Source organism: Halichoerus grypus, chromosome 10 (genome assembly GCF_964656455.1).
Source record: "Halichoerus grypus chromosome 10, mHalGry1.hap1.1, whole genome shotgun sequence".
NCBI classification, from domain to species: Eukaryota; Metazoa; Chordata; class Mammalia; order Carnivora; family Phocidae; genus Halichoerus; species Halichoerus grypus.
This window is the reverse complement of record NC_135721.1, coordinates 121,531,083-121,549,083: the sequence shown is the minus strand read 5'-3', so window position 1 is coordinate 121,549,083 and position 18,001 is coordinate 121,531,083. Positions and strand designations below refer to the sequence as shown.

The following is an 18,001-nucleotide window of genomic DNA, read 5'->3' as shown; positions in this document are numbered from 1 at the left end:
GATATCTTATTGGTAGGATCTTGTCCTTTCTTGATATCCTTTGTCTAACAGGATCACTCCTTTCCTCAGGCTCTCAATAGAATGATGGGAGAGTTAAGGTTATTACCCAGCTACTGATTTTCTGGTGGGAGAGGGGGAAGGGAAGGTATGACATTAATATTGGGGAGCAAGAACCCCCAAAGCACTAAGGACAGCACCGTATTGTCATATCCTCATCATCCCTAAGACCATATTGTAGGTCTTAGTAATCAGTCAGCTGCTATTAGGTGAAGTCAAACATGAAGTCTGGTTTCTCTGGAGGCAGTAAGCACGTGTAAGATTGCTGACATGTTTCTTAGAGTCTCAGACGCATTAGAGGCAGAGGTGGGAGTTTGGGATTGTCTACCTGGAAAAAGTAACCAATTTAATAGAATCGCATTCCTCTCTGATAGACCTGAAATGTTCTCATTCTTTGCCACTGATTTGTAAGTCAGATAAGCTCTTCCAATTTTGCTCTTTCTAAAGCCTGGCTTAACCCACGTCACCATCATCTGTGAGCTTGTGAAGAAATTTCACTTCCTTCTCTACAGCTATTTCTGCAATGTGTGACTTTTCGGGAGGGAGGAAAGGGCTTTCTGTTTCCAGGGTGGGAACAAGTATAAAGTGAGTCCTTTGTGTGGTTTTAACCTCTCCTGTGTATCTTCATCATTGCTCACCTGTATCAAAACCGTCCATCAGACCCAACCAAGAGGAGTCACGTGATCACCGTTTGTCCCCAAGAGGCAAATCTGAGATGTTGTGGCATCAAAGGGGGTGGGCAGGGGCAGGGACTAGTCACTGTTTGCATACACAGTATCTTTTGGAAAAAAGAGAAAGGGAAAAGTTGAGAGTAATAATTTACAGATGGGTGCAGGGCAAGGAAATAAGAGAAAAAGAGAACATAAATATAGGTCTGCGCTCTTTCCAGTAGCCTACAGTGTCTTCTGATGTTGAGAGATGCCCCCAAAGGACAGTGAAGCATTTGGTGAGCTCCCTTAGCTCTTCTGCCTCCAGCCCCATATAGAAGTATGGGGAAAGCTTCACTGTTCAATTGAGTCTGTCACTAACTTACTGCTGGCCTGAATGTTGTCTGCAGCTACCTAAAAGGAAGAGGTATTAAAGGAAAAGAAACCCCTAAATAATAGGCAGATCATCACAACTCAGGATCCTGGTGTCAGCATCTCTTCAGTATCCCAGTGTGACCTAGAGTTAATTCCTGGATGCAGGAACTCTCAGAAGTCACATGCCTGATGCACCTCCCTCCACTGACTTGAATCCTAAGGGATTCACCTGGCTCAAAAATTTCCCCAGAGCACAGCCAAATTTTTCAATACACATAAGATGTCCCTCGATTCTCCCTGCAGTGTTCATCATCATTGGCCTTGGGGCTTCCTTGTGACTCTCTGATGAGGGTCTTTCTCTTGCTGTTAGATGTTTCCTTTGGTGATACTGAACCAGAAAGCGACGGAGAATAGGCTAGAGATACAGAGGACCAAGGGAAAGACTTAATGAAAGAAGCTAAATCAATTGTGTTGTTGTTGTTGCTTGGTTGTTTTGTAATGGATGAAGGGGGTATTGAGAAATGTAAGGTTGCAGAAGGGGATGTGAAATGTCGGTGGGTGATTCAAACAGGATTTGCCAAAGATACAAGTTGAAGATTTTGCGTAGTACCTTTGGCTGTTTGGAGAGGGCTTCTTTGAATTCAGGCCAATGCAGAATCAGAACTACATGGAGATACAAAGGGTTACATGAGCATTTTAAGAAAGCAACCTGGGGGGCGCCTGGGTGGCTCAGTTGGTTAAGCAACTGCCTTCAGCTCAGGTCATGATCCTGGAGTCCCTGGATCGAGTCCCACATCAGGCTCCCTGCTCGGCGGGGAGTCTGCTTCTCCCTCTGATCCTCCCCCTCTCATGTGCACTCTCTCTCTCAAATATATAAATAAAATCTTAAAAAAAAAAAAAAAAGAAAGCAACCTGGAGCTCCTCCCTGATACAGTTCTTAACCGGGATATTGAATATTGGCTGGATAATGGCTCCATCCTTTACTCCTGGTTCTCTTGATCACATCTGGACCTCAGAATGTTCTAGAATGGGTCTCTTTGTGCCATTATGTAATAGAACATACCTCCTTTTCACTCACCCTGTTGATTTTGAAATAGAGAGAGACTGTCATCACTACAATCCCGGTCATCTTCTTCCCTGGCCTCCTCCCTCTAGAATTGCTGGACATCCTCTCCCAAAGGAATATGTTGCTAGGTGTGGTCCCTTGGCTTACTAGTATAGGGCTGTGGGTGCCATCAATGAAAAGGAAGGTGGAAAGCTCAAGCCTCAGTGCCTTAACCTTGGTGTTTGAAGGTGTTTATTAGCCACTCACATATGGGAAGTTCTACATTTTAATGTTTGTTTTGGCGATATGCACGTATGTGTGCATGCCCACAGGCTTCACATAGTCCCAGTTTAATCCTTGGGACACACTTGCTGAAGTCTGAGCATGGTCCTCCAAGGCTTAAGGCATAGCCATTTACTTTTGCACGGGGAAACACTGGAGCTAGGTGAAGCAGGATTCTTTGGTAGATTTGTACCCCAAGACTTGTCTGGATCCTACATTAACCTTTCCATTCCTTTTTACTTTTCAAATGGCAACTGAACAACTTTTAGGGAGACCTTTTTGAAGTCAGTCCCTACCCATGGTTCTAGCCACCTCTATCTCCCCTCTTCCTCCCCGTGCCCAGCTTTTCTTGGTCCAGCCTTGATCTTCTGCCAACCATGCTTTGTCCAAATAGTAACTTTTCTAAGAATGAATTTGGAGTGTCTTGACTTTAAGATATGATAGCCTACTTTGAGAAAAATGTGCATCTCTTGGTGTACTTTGATTCTCTGTGACTTGGGTCTGCCCTAGGAGCTCCCAGTCTAATAGGTATAGACATCTTTTTGCTGTGGAAAGGGAAGCAGAAAAACTGGGTCCACATCTCTACAATCCCATTTATTTTCTGTTAGCCTTGCAGAAACAACAAAGCTCAGCTTCTTGCTTTTTCAACTGTGAGATGCAGCTAATCCCATGGGGTTGTTCTGAAGATCAAGTGAGCTAATGGTTGGGACAGGCTTTATTTCCTGTACCTGCCTAAGAGATCATAAAGCATAATGTCAACAGGGGCATTCATCTCTCACGTGACCATCAACTGACCAAGCCAGCTCCAAACCCATTGCTAATATGCTAAGGGCGGTGCTACAATCAGTACACACATTCTAACGTATTTGTACATTTTCCATTTAAATGGTCCCCATATTCTGATTTTAATACTACAGGTAATTGTAATAGGGTAGGACGTTGGTACTCCTGTGGGGGTTTTTTTGTGTGTTTGTTGTTGTTGTTGTTGTTTTGAGAAGAGGAAACTGAAGTTCAAAAAGGTTTATGATTTGCCCATGACCTTGGAGAATCAAAACACAAACCCAGGCTCTGTGATTCCAGAGAGTTAACTGAATGCTCGTAACTTCTATTCTGTCAGTCTATGGAGACTAGTAGAAAATAAGTGAATCCTGGAATAGGAAACAGGCAACCCAGGTTCAGGTATCCTTTGCTGCTCTTCTCTGCTGTTGTGCACACTAGTGCCCTGAAGCAACTGTTGGACATTTGTCTTCACCTACAAGCCTCCTGCCAATCGCTAACCCTCAGCCCAAGTTCCTCCACGTAGGACTCCCAACTGTTCCCTCTTCCTTGAGTCTTCCCACAACCCCCAGACCCCAGGAAGACTCAGTGACACTCCCTGCATGCAGCCACTGTGTCATATGCCCAGGTCTTCAGGTGTGGATGCATCCACACTGTGGGTGTAGTTTTGCTGGCCTTGAGATGGAAATGGCCCAGGAGGGCAGGATCTTCTGCTTTCGCCTTTTCTCAACAGAGCTTCACTGCCCTGTATCACCTGCCTCTGGATATCTGCCTTGAAAATCCCTCAAGGTTTTCATGGTCAAAGCCCCAATCATCACCTGCCTACCAACCTGCTCATGATCCTGTGTCCCCATCTTAGTGACAGGTACTACCTCTCATTCCATCAGTCAAATTGATGGGGTTGTATCACCCTGATACTTCTGAACCTGAGTCTTTACCTTCTCTTGGGTCACATCCTCCCCTCACTCCCTCCACTGCTCCTTCCCTAGTGCAGACCTCTATAGCTCTATTGCATGAGTCTCCTCCCCAGCCCCACCCCTCCTACCCACCCTCCACAGTGCAGCCAGAGTGATGGTTCAGGAATGAAACTTGTACTCCCAAACCTGCTGTCGAAAATCCCTTGATGGCTTCTCCTCCCTTATAACAATAGTTCATGGAGTAGAGATGAGAAAAGAAGCATATGTTTTAGGTCATCTGGAGAGTTGTGTCAAGCTACGCCATCCTCCTGCTCACAGTAATTCTGGCAGATTTCCTGATGGTCTTACTCCATTCCTATACCTTTGCTTGTGAAGTCTCCTCCTCATTCAATGCCTGTGTTCCTCCATTCCGTGGGACCAGATTCTACCCCTGTTTAAGGTCTAATTCAAAAGCCATCTTTCTCCAGTAAACCCTTCCTGACCTCCAATCTAGACACAATCCCTTCACCATCTGGATCCCCTCTATTAGGATCCATGGTATATCCCTGTTATATTTGTCATTTGTATTCATATCTTATCTTCTCCACTAGACCATCAGCTGCCTATTCTAATTCATCCTTATCACAAACGTGCCATGTGGATACTGGGGATTCCCTAAAAACATGTTGAATGGAGGAGCCCAGTGAAATTAGAACAGATGGGGCCCAGGATTAACTCTGTCACTTGGGCATGAAAACTTCACTCAGAACACAGACCCAAATATCAACATGGAACATCAAGAGTACACCAGTCCTGTGGTGAGGATGTGAGGCTGAAAGGTCAGCATGGGAAAGATACAGCATGGTCTGAGCCTTCAGGGAACATACTGTCTATTCAGGATTGGAAAAGTGAGGCAATAGGAAAAGGGAACTTCTGGGTCAGCCAAAAGAGACCGTACCACTATGAGATTATAGTGTGCTACAGATCACAAAACCAAAATGTGGAATTTAAAGAAATTGCCCCAAGTCACATAGCTAATAAGTGGCAGAGCTGGGTCTCAAACTTGGCCAATCTGATAATGGATGCCACACTCTAAACACCATCTAGCCTGAATGAAATATAAAACAGGACTTACTGAGATGAATTGTATGACATAATTTTCAGTGGTTTCTTGAGGTGGGAGAGCAGCCCAAATTAAGTGTGTCATGCTGGCTGTTTTGCCTACCCCATTCTAAATAGCTCCTTGCTCCACACACTGAAAAGTGAATCCTTCTGTTTGCACTCATTCAGGTAGTCACTCAAACTAGAACCTTGGAGGTCCTCCTCAGCATGCTCCCATTTAATCGCCTACTGACTCACCTTTCACATTCACTTTTCCTTCCCCATGGCCATTATGAGATAGGCCCTCAACATCTCTTGCTTGGACTCCTGCAGTAGCATTCATGACCCCAATCCCTCTTCCCTCCAACTTTCTTCTCACACTCCTGCCAGAATAATTCATCTAGAAAAATATTTGGCCACTGGCTCTTTGGGGTCTCCCTATGAGCTGTGGTATTGAGACTAAGGTCCTTCAGCTCCTTGGGAACTAGGCCCTGCCAATATTTTGACATTCTCACCTTGCTAACTGACCCACCCATTTTATAGATAGTTCCATCTGCCTGGAAGTACCCTTCCTCCTCCATCCATCTAGATGCTCCTTGACTTTATAACTCAAGCATCACAGACTCTATGCTACCTTATCTGTACCCCCTCCCCACCCTTACCCCTGGATATGGTCCCACTGCTCCCTGTGTTGCCGCTTCATGCCACTTATCACTCCAGAAGACAGTATAGCATAGTGATTATTAATGCAGGCTTCTAGAGTCAGACTGCTTGGATTCTCATTCATGCCAGCCACTTACCAACTATATAAGTTTGAGTAAGTTGTTTAACCTCTCTGAGCTTCACTTTCCTCATCCATAAAACAAGGATAATAATGCTACAGAGTGAGGACTAAATAAAGTAGTCTACATGTTGTATTAGCACAGTACCTGACACGTAAGTGACGTCCTGCTGTTTAAATGGTAACTCTTATTACTCTTTGTTTTACAAGTTTCTTATCTGCCTCTCTCATCAGACATTTGGGCTGGATCAAGATCTCATTTGTCTTTCTATCTCTGGAACTTGGCAGGGACAGGCATATAGTAGGCTCTTAAGAAATGTTTGCTGAATTGATGATGGAAAGATGGATGAGTGAATGATGGATGGATTGTTGGATGAAAGGGTAGATGAGCGTGTGGGTTTATAGGCTAGATGAATAAGTGGGTGGATAAATTGCTAAGTGGGTAGGTGGATGGATGGTTAGATGGATGGAGGGATGGATGGTTGGATGCATGCATAGATGAATGCATGGATGGATAGAAGAGTGGACGGGTGGGTTTATGAACTAGATGGATGGGTAGGTGGTCAAACAGATAGTTAAATAGATAACTTAGTCCTGTTTAAGTAGTATGGAACAAAGGAAAGCTGTACCTCGAGTCAGCCTTGTTAGCCAGCTGAAAAGAAGATTCTGCAGTATGTGATTTATTAAGTTTGGAGTTTTTTTGTTTTTTTCTAAGCACAGCTGTCTTCCTGCTCAAGATTTTTGGTCTCAGGCAATCTGTTACTTGCAATATCACTGTATCCTTGTAAATTTAAACATTCAGTAAATCTTCTTCAAGCCTGAGAGAAAACACACATGTATACTGTGTTGTGGCCACACAGTAAAGAACTGTAATCCTTGCCCTGGAACACTTTGCAATATAATTGGGAAAAGCTACTCAGTTAATAGAAGCTTGCCAGTTGCTGTTCTTCTGGAGTTGACTTGAAGCTGGGTCAGGATAGCACCTGGCTTTTGGTGACAACCAGGATAACTCAGAAAAGCTACTTGGAAGAGGTGATTTGAAAGTAAGGAAGTATGTTGTCATGAGGAGGTGGCCTGGCAGAGGTGAATCCGGAAGGTTAAAAGCAGAAAAGCCAGAAAGTACAGAATATTGAGTGCAGCCTGGGGCTGTTGATGGCGAGGACATCTGGCTCAGGATGGAGGCCTTGCAGTTGGTGGTTCAAAACTACACAAGGCAATAGACCTAGTGACTTCTTAGAGCCTCAGATTCCTCAACCAAAAATGAGAACAATAATGCTTGCTCCATGGGGTGGTAGGGAGGATTAAAAGATTTAAAGCATGTGTCATCTCAATGCCAGACCCACTGTGTTGCTCAACATACATCTGCTTTCTTACCTCTTCATGGACAGCACCAGCTAGTGGTCCAGAACACAAACTTTAGAGCCATGTTGCTATCAAATCTGGTTACTAGCTGCTTGATCTTAGGCAAATTACATAAAGCTTCTTTGCCTCAATTTCTTCCTCTGTGAAGTGGGGATGATAATAATACCCATCTGTCAGGGTGGTTGTGAGGAATACATGAGTTAACGTATGAGAGCCTAGGACAATGTCTGATACATAGTAAGTGCTCCATAAGTATCTTTTCTTATTACGATTTTTAACATTCCTGTAGAGGTGAACACTTTGTTCCTGGTCACCAGAGTGAGAAGCAGTAAACCTTATATCTGTAGGTGAGGCAGGGACATGAACTCCCCTTTGTTGAGGACTACGAATGTCAGGTGTTTAGATTAATATGATTTACTTAATATATTTTATTATATATCACATACAATTTGAATACAACTTAGATTAATGTTAATGCCCACAATGACTCTTGGGAATAGATAATTATTGCCCCCAACCTTGATGTGGAGAGCCTGAGACTCAGAGATACTCAGTGACTTATTCAAAGCCATGCAGTTAGCAAGTGGTGGTGCTGGGACACAAAGACATATTTCCACTCCTCAAAGCTGTTTAGGCTGGCAGTCATCCATGCCATTCACCTTGGTACATGGATCAGGAAACAGCAGTCTGGAGGGAGGAACTGACTTGCCCAGGATGTAACAGTGAGCAAGTGAAAGAGCTGAGATCAGAACCCTGCCCTCTCATATCTCAGCCACTTTTCTTGACAATATGGAGAACATAGGTAGCTGTAAGTCTTCATAAAATGGAACCCTAGCTTTCTTCCCCAAGGAATCACATTTCTAGGCACAGGACTACAGAGCCAGCCATGAAGGAGAGGAATGGTTTCCTTACAGTGTGAACCTGTATGGTTGGCAAGGGGGATATGGTGACTTGCGTGGGCTCTTCCATCTCCCACCCATTAGAGCAGGGTATTCCTCACCCCTTTCATCACCTAGGGCTGCTGTTCCTTTGACCCAAGATGTTGAACGGTTTTATGAGTGACCAGATCTTTCTGCACTGTGGCTCATTTTCCCCAGCTCAGCTTCCTAAGTATACATGGGGCTTCCTTTCTGCCATAGCTTCTTAGCTCTCAGAATCACTTTCCTTCTGGAGCTAGAGGTTGGGCTCTCCTGATGAATAAGAGAAATCCTAGAGGTGGCCCTGCCTAGGGGACTTTGGCTGCTTTCCTACTCAAGAGGGAGAAATTTGAGGCTCTGAGGACATGTTCCCACACTACAGATATAAAGACTGCATATTCCTGAGCCAAGCAACTGGGATAACAGTTGCAATTAACCAAATAACTCTAGAGGGAAGGGAACTATTCTTGCCTATTCAGATGGATATTTGGGGACCTTAATTATCAGCAATTTTTCTCAATCCACAAATGTATCAGTTACTGTCAGTGTGACTAAGTCTGTAAGATAAAAGCATTCCTATTTATTTTCCTACAAAATACAAAAAGTTATAACAAAAGGAATATCGTGGACTTATTTGAGTTTTTTATTGTTCAGAAGCCAAGAGCTAGAAGGGACGTCTTGGAAAGAGATTTCAGGTAGTGATTTTTCATTTTGGAGAGCGGAATTCTTAGTCATGTGAAATTTTAAATGCAATTTCAGTTTATAAAATAGAAAAAAATAGAGAAGTGCTGACTTTTGTGGATGGTGGGGGACCAGCAGTCCTACCTGCTCAGTTTCCCTCTCTCCCATTTCAGTGAGGCTACTGTACAGAACCCCCAGGATCCTACAAACACAATTTGAAATCTAATGACCTAGTTCAACTCCTATGAGGTTCAGATAAGGAAATAAAGGCACAGAGAATTTATTCAAGTTGTAGTTTGTTCAGACTGAAGGTTGGAATTCTTTTCTCTTAGTGCAGTGTTCTTAATGATAAAGTTTGAATTTTGTTCTGATGATTGATATGTAACAAACCTGAAATTTAGTGACTTATTTTTCTTATATATCTGTGCTTCGGTCAGGGATTGAAGGGAATGACTTGTTTTGTTCCATGACACCAATGGTCTCTGTTGACATAATCCAACTGGCAGGAGCTGGCTGGATGTCTCTCTTCATGCAGTTTTAGCATCTCTCCACTTGGTCTTTTCAGGACGGCAACCTCAGGATACTTGGACTTATTACATGGAGAGTCAGGGTTCCAGCTGAGAGTTCTGAAGACCCAGACAGAGCTCCAAGTCTTCTTTCTGACCTATCCTAGAAAGTCTCAGAGTGTAATTCCTACCACATCCTGTTGGTCACATAGGGCCAGTCCTGGTTCAGTGTGGGAAGGGAGTACACATGAGCATGCATATGGAAAGTGTGGATTGTTGGGGAGCCATCTTGAATGCTAGCTACCTGATTACCTTGCTTTTGGCATGACCTTACTAAATAGGTTCTGATGACCTTACTAAATAGGTTCTGATGTGGTTTGACCTGAAACAGAGAACATAGAAGTCATTATGGTTTTCCTTAGGTCATAAGAGCACTATCATGTGGAAGAGTGGTAGAATAGTTCTAGAAGGCCAGAAAAGTCTGACCCAGGACCAAAAAAGTCATAATTACAAGGAAGCTAGTTTTAGTTGACCATAAGAAAAGAACTTTCAAACAACTAAAACAGCCAACATTAGACATGGCTTTTTCTGCATGAGTAGTGAATTTCTCCACCATTAAGAATTTCTCTCTCTCCTTCTACCACCGAAAGTATCTGATTCTCAGCGAAGATGATTAGAGAAACTTGCATCTCCTTGAGCTTTGGGATGCTGAAATACTATGTGCATTTCTAAGAATCAAGATTTCATATAAATCTAATTCTTGTTTGTCTTTTCTTTTTCCCCCTTTTTGGACATTTCCTTCATCTGACTGCCCATCAATATATAGAAGAAATGCTTATTCCTACTCCTATTACTTGTAAGTATCGACCCGGGGAAACTTTGCTTCGTGCCCTGTAAGGGAACCTGTAGCATGCATTTCCTGCACCAACCAAGTGTCTGTTGGTTTTCTCATACTCACTTCTGTCTAAGTTATCTGTAGCCCCAAAGTTTTTATTTCACATAGATGTTTTCCATTTGAAAATGCACTGTCATTGTTTATGTCTGTTATGTTTCTGCCATCTTGGATTTTCCCCCCGATTTTTGGAGATGTAAAGGTAGTATAATTTTCTAGTTAGAAATCCCTGAATTTCAGCAAGAGGTCAACCTAATACCCCTGCAGGACTTGCAGAGATAAAACAGAATCACCAATCTCAGCAACTTCAGAGCCCATTGGCATCTACTTGGGGAATATGTAGCCTCGAGGGGCTCAAAGGTTAGAAAGAAATTCATTGGCTGTTTCCACTATTTCAGTAAGTCTACAGGGAACCATGGCTTTACCTAGAACCAGCTTCACAGGTGACAGAAACATCCAAGGTCTTTGCTTTGGGCTGGAATGATCGCAGTCTGGGGTTTGGCATTAGTTATCTCATGTTACCAATGTATTTTGTTGGTAGTCATAGCTGGTTGTTGCCTTTCAATTTTTTTGCACTTTCTAAATAAAGGTGATGATTCTTCTCATTATTAAACCAGAAAGTTTGAAAACACAAAGGTAAAGGGGAAAAAACTCCATAAACAGAGCCTTGGTAATGAAAAGTTAAGAAAACCACTGAAGGAGTCCCATATCCCTAATACGCATTTCCAGTGTTTGAAAATTGAGGTCCAGAGAAGTGTGTGAAATCACACATCCAGTGGGATTAAAACTCAGGATGCCTGGCTTTTGGTAAAGTGTATTGTCCATCATTCCATGTCTTGTTCCACTCTTGGCACACCCAGCCTTATGAGGGAGGCCATGTCTGCTAGTGATCATCTGCTGAAGACTTTATTCATGAGAATTGACCAACAAAAAGCTCTCCCATCCCCTCTGCTCAGTGTTTGGGTCCCAGGTCAATAGGCCAGGAAACGAGCAGATAAGATTCTGGTACTGCTGCCATCATGTTATATAGGAACCAATGGACTCCTACCACCAACACTAAAAGTATCAGAGAACTTGCTTTATTTTTTCATTCATTCATTCATTTGACAAACATGCATTGAACATGCTCATTATGTTCCAGACACTGTGGATGGAAAGATGTCCAGGACTTTGAGCCCCACCCTCCTAGTGTTCAAGCCTCTCTGGGGTCTAGGATAAAACCAAATACTTGAAATGTCAGCTGAGAGGTGCCTATATGTACTCTGGTATAGGAGCGCTTACTTGGATGACTAATTTTTTAATGGGGCAGGGATAGTTATCAGTGTTTATAGAGATGGATTTACTACTGAAGAAATAAGAATTCTAAGCAGAGGGAACAGCATCTGCAAAGGCATAGAGGTTAAAACAATGTGGGGTGTTGTTGCTGTGGTAGAAAGAGAATGAGCTTTAGGAGTCATGAAGCTCTGGGTTCAAGTCACATCTTTGTCACTCACATTATGAAACCTCGAGAAAATCTTCTGAACTCCTTGAGCCTTATTTCTCCTAACTCCTAAATAGGGGTCATAGTGCCTAACTCAGGGAATGAGGGATCTTGTAACATGCCTGGCACACAGTTGGCACTCGTGAAATGTTAGTTTTCTTTCTTTCCCCCTTCAGAAAGCATAACGGGTCAGGACAATAGTGGTGGCCCCTAGGAGCTCCTCTGATCTTCCAGAGGTTCTTCTGGCATCAGTGTTCCACAGTAGGTATGGGCCTGCAATGACCCATCACAGCCTCTGGGCACCTCACCTCCTCCGTCGGTTAGCCATGGTACTTAGACCTGTCTTTGGATGCCCACTTCATACCAGGCACTGTGCTGGGCACTGTGATAGAATCAAATCACAGTGTGAGAGTATAGGGGACAGACACTCAAGTACTTGTAGTTCAAGGTGCAGTGATACACAGGGATCTTTAAGTTGTGCAAATTTAGGAGTTCTAAGTCAGAGATCTTAGAGCGTGGAACTCATGCCAGCTCAGGAACTGACCATGGTTAACAATTCAGAGGAGAAGAACTGGCAAAGTAGACAGAGAGGTATGAGGAGAACCTTCAGAACCAAGAGGAGAAGTCCTTTGCAGAAGGAAGAGCCTGAAGATGCTGGCAGCTATGGAAGAGAAGGTCTGGGGGCAGACTATTTGGGGACAGGAAGCAGCCCCACTGGGGAGGCACGACAGGTTCTGTGAGACCATAGGATTAAGAGGTGCATGGAGATGGAATAAAGGAAACACAAGGGAAATGCTGACCTTCATGATTTCCAGATTCAGAACTCCACTCCCCCAAGTCTTAGGTATGGACCCTGAGCGGGTACCTTCAACCCTCTCTACTCCAGGTGTGGTCCGTAGACCAGCAGCATCACCCAGAGTGTGTTAGAACTGCAGCACAAGGGTCCCAGCTCACACCTCCTGAATCAGAACCTGCATTGTAACAAGAGCCCTAGGTGACTCGCATTGCACATGAAAGTTTGAGAAGCACTGACTTAGCCAGAGTCTCAGTTGCCTCATCTATAAAATAGGAAAAGTAATACCCTTCCCCCAGGTTTGGAGAGCCACTGGATCCCTCTAAAAGCCCCAGAATCTTTTTCCCCAAAACAAAGAGGTCCCCAAGGGCTCTCCTTGCACTGAAAGATCCTGTGCACAAGCTCAGGGGTCCACAGACTTTTTCCATAAGGAGCTAGAAGTAAATATTTTTGGCTCTGTGGACATATGGTCTCTGTTGCATCTACTCTGCTGTTGTAACAGGAAATCAGCCATAGATGATGTGCAAGTGAAGGAGCATGGATGTATTTCAATAAAAAAATTTATTTAAAAAAAATCAAATAGCAGGCTAGATTTGTCCTGGGGACCATAGTTGGCCAATCCCTGCCCTAGACTTTTGAGGTAGAAGGAGGATGGAGTTGAAGATTCATCCTGTTTTATGAGCTCCCTACTGTGTGCTGCACCATGTGTCTGCTGTTGCAGACACAAAGGTGAATGAGGCGCGCCTGATCCAGTTAAGAAGCAGGCAGAAGTTGAAAAGAACTACCAGTTGGTCACTAGTACGGGTCAGGCTCTTCTAATGCTTGCAGCAAGCCCTGCAAGATACATGTGACTGTGTTGAGCCTACATAGACATTGAGACTGAGGTTTGAGGACTTGTGTAGATCCCACAGGCAGGATATGGCAGGGCGAGGGGTTGAATCCAGGACCATATGCCCCCAAGCCCTGCCCATCCTTTTCACTAAGCCCTGTTCTTCAGGGGATGGAGGAGCTCCTGCCTAGACCATGGGCTTGGACAGCCCTTGGCCAGACTGCAGGAGAGCCAGGATCCACGGGCAAGTCTAACTGCCTGCAGAAACTCAGTTCCATGCATGGACCTCAGTGCCTTGCTAGGGACAAGAAGTGGTAGGAATCTCTGACTGGCAAGGAGGCCCTTGAGGATTTGCTGTCCTAGGGATTTGCCGCCTGGTCAGAGCTGAGAGCACCAGGCTGCCAGATCAGATGCAGCCAAGGGGTTAGAGTGAAGAGTGCTCCACAGAGTGCTAATGACCAAGATAAACAGAGCTATAGATCAAAGGAACTGAGACCTCGGGACAGAGGAGAGTCTAGAATGGAGCCCTTCATTGTCCAGCACACAAGAAAAAATAGCAGAATAATGTGGGCTCTGGTGTCAGACCTAGATCACAATTCTATGTCTACCTCTTCTGCCAGATAGTTCAGACGTTGAACAATCATGTAACCACTCTGAGCCTGTTTCCGCATCTGCAGAGTGGCGATGGCAATGGTGACTCCCCAGCGTTTTTGCAAGGGCTGGTGAGAGAGGGTATATGCAGAGTTGCTGACACAAGGAGGTATTTTATAAATAGCAGCTATGATTCCTTGCATTCTGGGCTGACAGAAATGCTTCTCTAGAATGCCTTTTTGCCTTTCTATAGTAAAGAAGCACCCAACAACTTCAGTGCCTGCTTTTTAAAAGGATATTAGGAGCTGGCATGTGTTCATGGGTTAATTTATCTCAAGGTGTGTGATGGGCACAGTAATTGTTTCAAACAGAGACATTTTAGTGTAGTAGTTCTTGAAAAAGCACTACGATGTTTACCAACTGTTCCAACAGAGAGAGAGAGAGAGAGCACTTAACGGTTTCACTTAACCTCTGATAAATGCCATGCAAGTATCGAGGAGGTGAAAAACGGTGACCTGGGCTGGGCCCTGTCTGCAGACAGTCTGGGACTCTTGGTTTTTTCCCAGATCCTTCCTGTCTGTCCCGTGGCAGCATATTTGAATCCTACGTCCACCCTTCAAGGTCCAGATCTAACAGTGCCTCCTACAGGAAGTTTTCCCTGATTCTCTCCACCTGTGGGATGGGCCTTTTCTCAGAACTCTCACTGCAGTTGCTTGTTACCACGGGCAGGAGCAAATGTTTCTTTTTCATTGAGGTTTTCCCCCATGGTACCCCTCACAGGTACAGTGAACCCCAGTAAGTGTGTGTGGAATGAATGAGAAGAACAAGATGATATTAAAAGACATAATAGCTAAAGTCAACAGAGAGATGATCTGTTCTTAAAAAGAAAAAAAATGGCAACAAATTTTAGATACCTCCAGACCCTGTACTTTCCTTGCTGCTGTGTCTTTAAGGCAACCTTTGGTCCTGTTCAGCATCTGAATCCCAGTTTCCTAATATGCAGAATGGAGCCTAAAAATGCATACCTCACAGAGATCTTGCAAGGACTCAAGGAGATAATGCTTGGAAAATCCTTAGCACGTGGTAGATCTTCAACCAAAGTTAAGAAACCACCTCCTTTTGTCAGTGCGTACACCTTTCCACACCATAGGCTTTTGCAAATCAAGTATCATCGCCTCAATACACGTAAAGAGGAATTTAAAATGATTATATCAAGAGATACTCAAAAATCATTTTATGTAATTCATCAGTCACTTCAAATAAAAATGAAGAAAAAATAGGAATCGAAGGAAACCATTTACAGATGATAAGTATCAATTACCAAAAGCTGACAGCAAACATGTTGACAAGCAGAAATGGAAGCCATTGCCATGAGGGCAAGGAAGAAAGGACTGCCATGCTGCCGTTCCTCGCTGCTCCTCCCCGGGGAGGACCGTGGCGAGAATTCTGATTCCTGGGCCCCACCCCAGAGCAGCTCAGTCCCTCTGAAGGTGTGGCCCGGGAATCTGCATGTGAGCACACACCTCAGATTATTACTCTGCATGTCAACTTTGAGAACAACTTCTCTCCTGACATCCTCACATCACCCCGATACCACTATCCCTTCCTCAGTATCAGACCTTTGCACTTAGCCCTCTTCCTAGGATGCCTAGCCACCTTCTGTGCCTGCAAAATTCCAGTGTCTTTAAAGGGGACATAGTATCCGTAGTACTGAGCCCTCATCTTTGTAGTTGCATTCAGCTTTCATTCATCCCCCGCTGACTCACTCATTCATGAGCCATTCTCAGGTTAGACTGCCCGTGGTGTATTTGCACGTCTGTCTCCCTGTTGACAAGGACTGTGTATTACTCATCTTTCATTTCCCGATGACTAACTTAGAGCCCAGAACAAATCAGACATCATAAGACTGTGTTGATTACATGAATGAGTACACACAGGTGGGTGTATGTGTGAGGTTGATACCCCCATTTTGTTTGATCTCCCACTGAATTATACTATTCCATTCTCCAGAAGATAGTATCCATTTTCATTTATTTTGGCATATGGTGATGGGTTGGGGGGGGACTTTTGGATCAGACCTGTTTTATAATTTTATATTGGTTTTAGGTTTAGAAATGTTGTACTTCTGTGTCACAATTATAAATGCATAAAATTAGTGAATGCTGTTGCAACAAGATAGATATAAATGCACGGGGCTAGGTCATGTGAACAGATAGATCTGGATAGGGATTGCAACTGAATGGATGCTATATTGTTTATTTTATTGAATTAGAGTCTAAACACATCAGTCATGAATACCAAACAGAGCAAATCTATAAGTCAGAGGCTCTGTCACCTTAATCAGGGAAAATACAAATGAGCATGTCCCTTCCAAAGAAGATGGAAGATGTTTATACTTAAGTTTTAAGTTTATACTTTAAGTTTTAAAACCAACTAGGTATTAGTGATGCCTTCAGGCTTAGAAAGGTATGCCTGTGATCCTAAATGCTTCTATTCTGTAAATGCATTTCAGCTTTGTAAATAAGGTAAAAGAGAGTACAGGGGATTCTCTGTTGACAGAGAGAGGTGACATATAGAAATGTGGTTGGAAAGAGAAGTTCTCGTGGAGAAAGTTGTGATGTGCTACTCAGATCTCCCTTCAAGAATGAAGGACTTTGGGGGTGCCTGGGTGGCTCAGTTGGTTAAGCGTCTGCCTTCAGCTCAGGTCATGATCCCAGGGTCCTGGGATTGAGCCCCACATCGGGCTCCCTGCTTGGCAGGGAGCCTGCTTCTCCCTCTCCCACTCCCCCTGCTTGTGTTCCTTCTCTCTCTGTCTCTCTCTGTAAATAAATAAATGAAATCTTTAAAAAAAAAAAAAAAAAGAATGAAGGACTTTGGATAAATACCAGTAGTGGAATTGCTGGATTGTAGGGTAGTTCTACTTTTTAATTTCTTGAGGAGACTCCCTACGGTTTTCCACAGTGCCTGCACTAGTTTGCACACCCACCAACAGTGTGTGAGGGTTCCTTTTTCTCCACATTCTCACCAACACTTGTTTCTTGTGTTTTTGGTTTTAGCCATTCTGACTGGCATGAGGTATCTCATTGTGATTTTGATTTGCATTTCCCTGATGATGAGTGATCTTGAGCATCTTTGCATGTGTCTGTTGGCCATCTGGATGTCTTCTTTGGAAAAATGGATAAAGAGGTTGTGGAAGAGAATGTGTGTGTGTGTGTGTGTAAAATGTATACATAAACATATGTGTGTATAAAATGGAATATTATTCAGCCATAAAAACATAGAAAGAATGAGATCTTGCCATTTGCAACAACATGGATGGACCTAGAGGGTGTAATGCTAAGTGAAATAAATCATCTAGAGAAAGATAAATACCATATGATTTCACTCATGTGGAATTTAAGAAACAGAAAGAGATGAACAGCAATAACGAAAAACCTCATAAATACAAAGAACAAACCGGTGGCTCCCTGAGGTGAGGTAGGTGTAGGGGATGAATGAAATAGATAAAGGGGATTAAGAGTACACTTATCTTGTTGAGTACTGACATATGTATAGAATTGTTGGATCATTGTATACCTGAAACAAAATATAACACTATATATTAATTATACTTCAATTTTTAAAATTAAAAAAATTTTTAAAGAATGAAGGAGCTCTTGGTTGACAGCTCCCTTTGAGACAACTTGCCCTTCAGAGCTGCCTCATCCAAGGTCATGAGTAGCTATTCAATGCGGGGGTGTGAAAGTCACCCCAGCTTCAGAACTTCCCATGGGGTTGGCTCAAGCCTTTACTGCACCTGCATCACCAAATTCCCCTTCCACCCACTCCTTCTCCTATCCTTCCCTCCCTTCCCCTTGCCCTCCCCTCCTTCCCCTTCCCGTTCCCTTTCCCTTCCACAGACATTGACCCCAAAAGCACCTCCTAATTCATCTCCTGCACGTCAGTCTCTGTCTCACAGTCTCATTCTCAGAGAACACAACATCCATTGG

The 18,001-nt window shown here is 43.6% G+C and overlaps 1 protein-coding gene across 17 annotated transcripts in view; it reads left to right on the top strand.

The window, feature by feature from the left end:
• PTPRT (protein tyrosine phosphatase receptor type T) overlaps positions 1-18,001 on the top strand; it is a 1,085,477-nt gene that overhangs the window by 907,056 nt on the left and 160,420 nt on the right. For 5 of the 17 annotated variants that reach the window (XM_078057226.1, XM_078057220.1, XM_078057225.1 and 2 more), the window contains one exon: positions 10,254-10,283. The exons of 5 other annotated variants lie outside the window; for them this stretch is intronic. In XM_078057226.1, coding sequence (XP_077913352.1) covers positions 10,254-10,283 — 30 coding nt within the window. Of the gene's footprint in view, positions 1-10,253; positions 10,286-18,001 lie in introns of all 17 variants that reach the window. 7 more of the 17 variants (XM_078057218.1, XM_078057213.1, XM_078057219.1 and 4 more) reach the window with 3 other exon arrangements.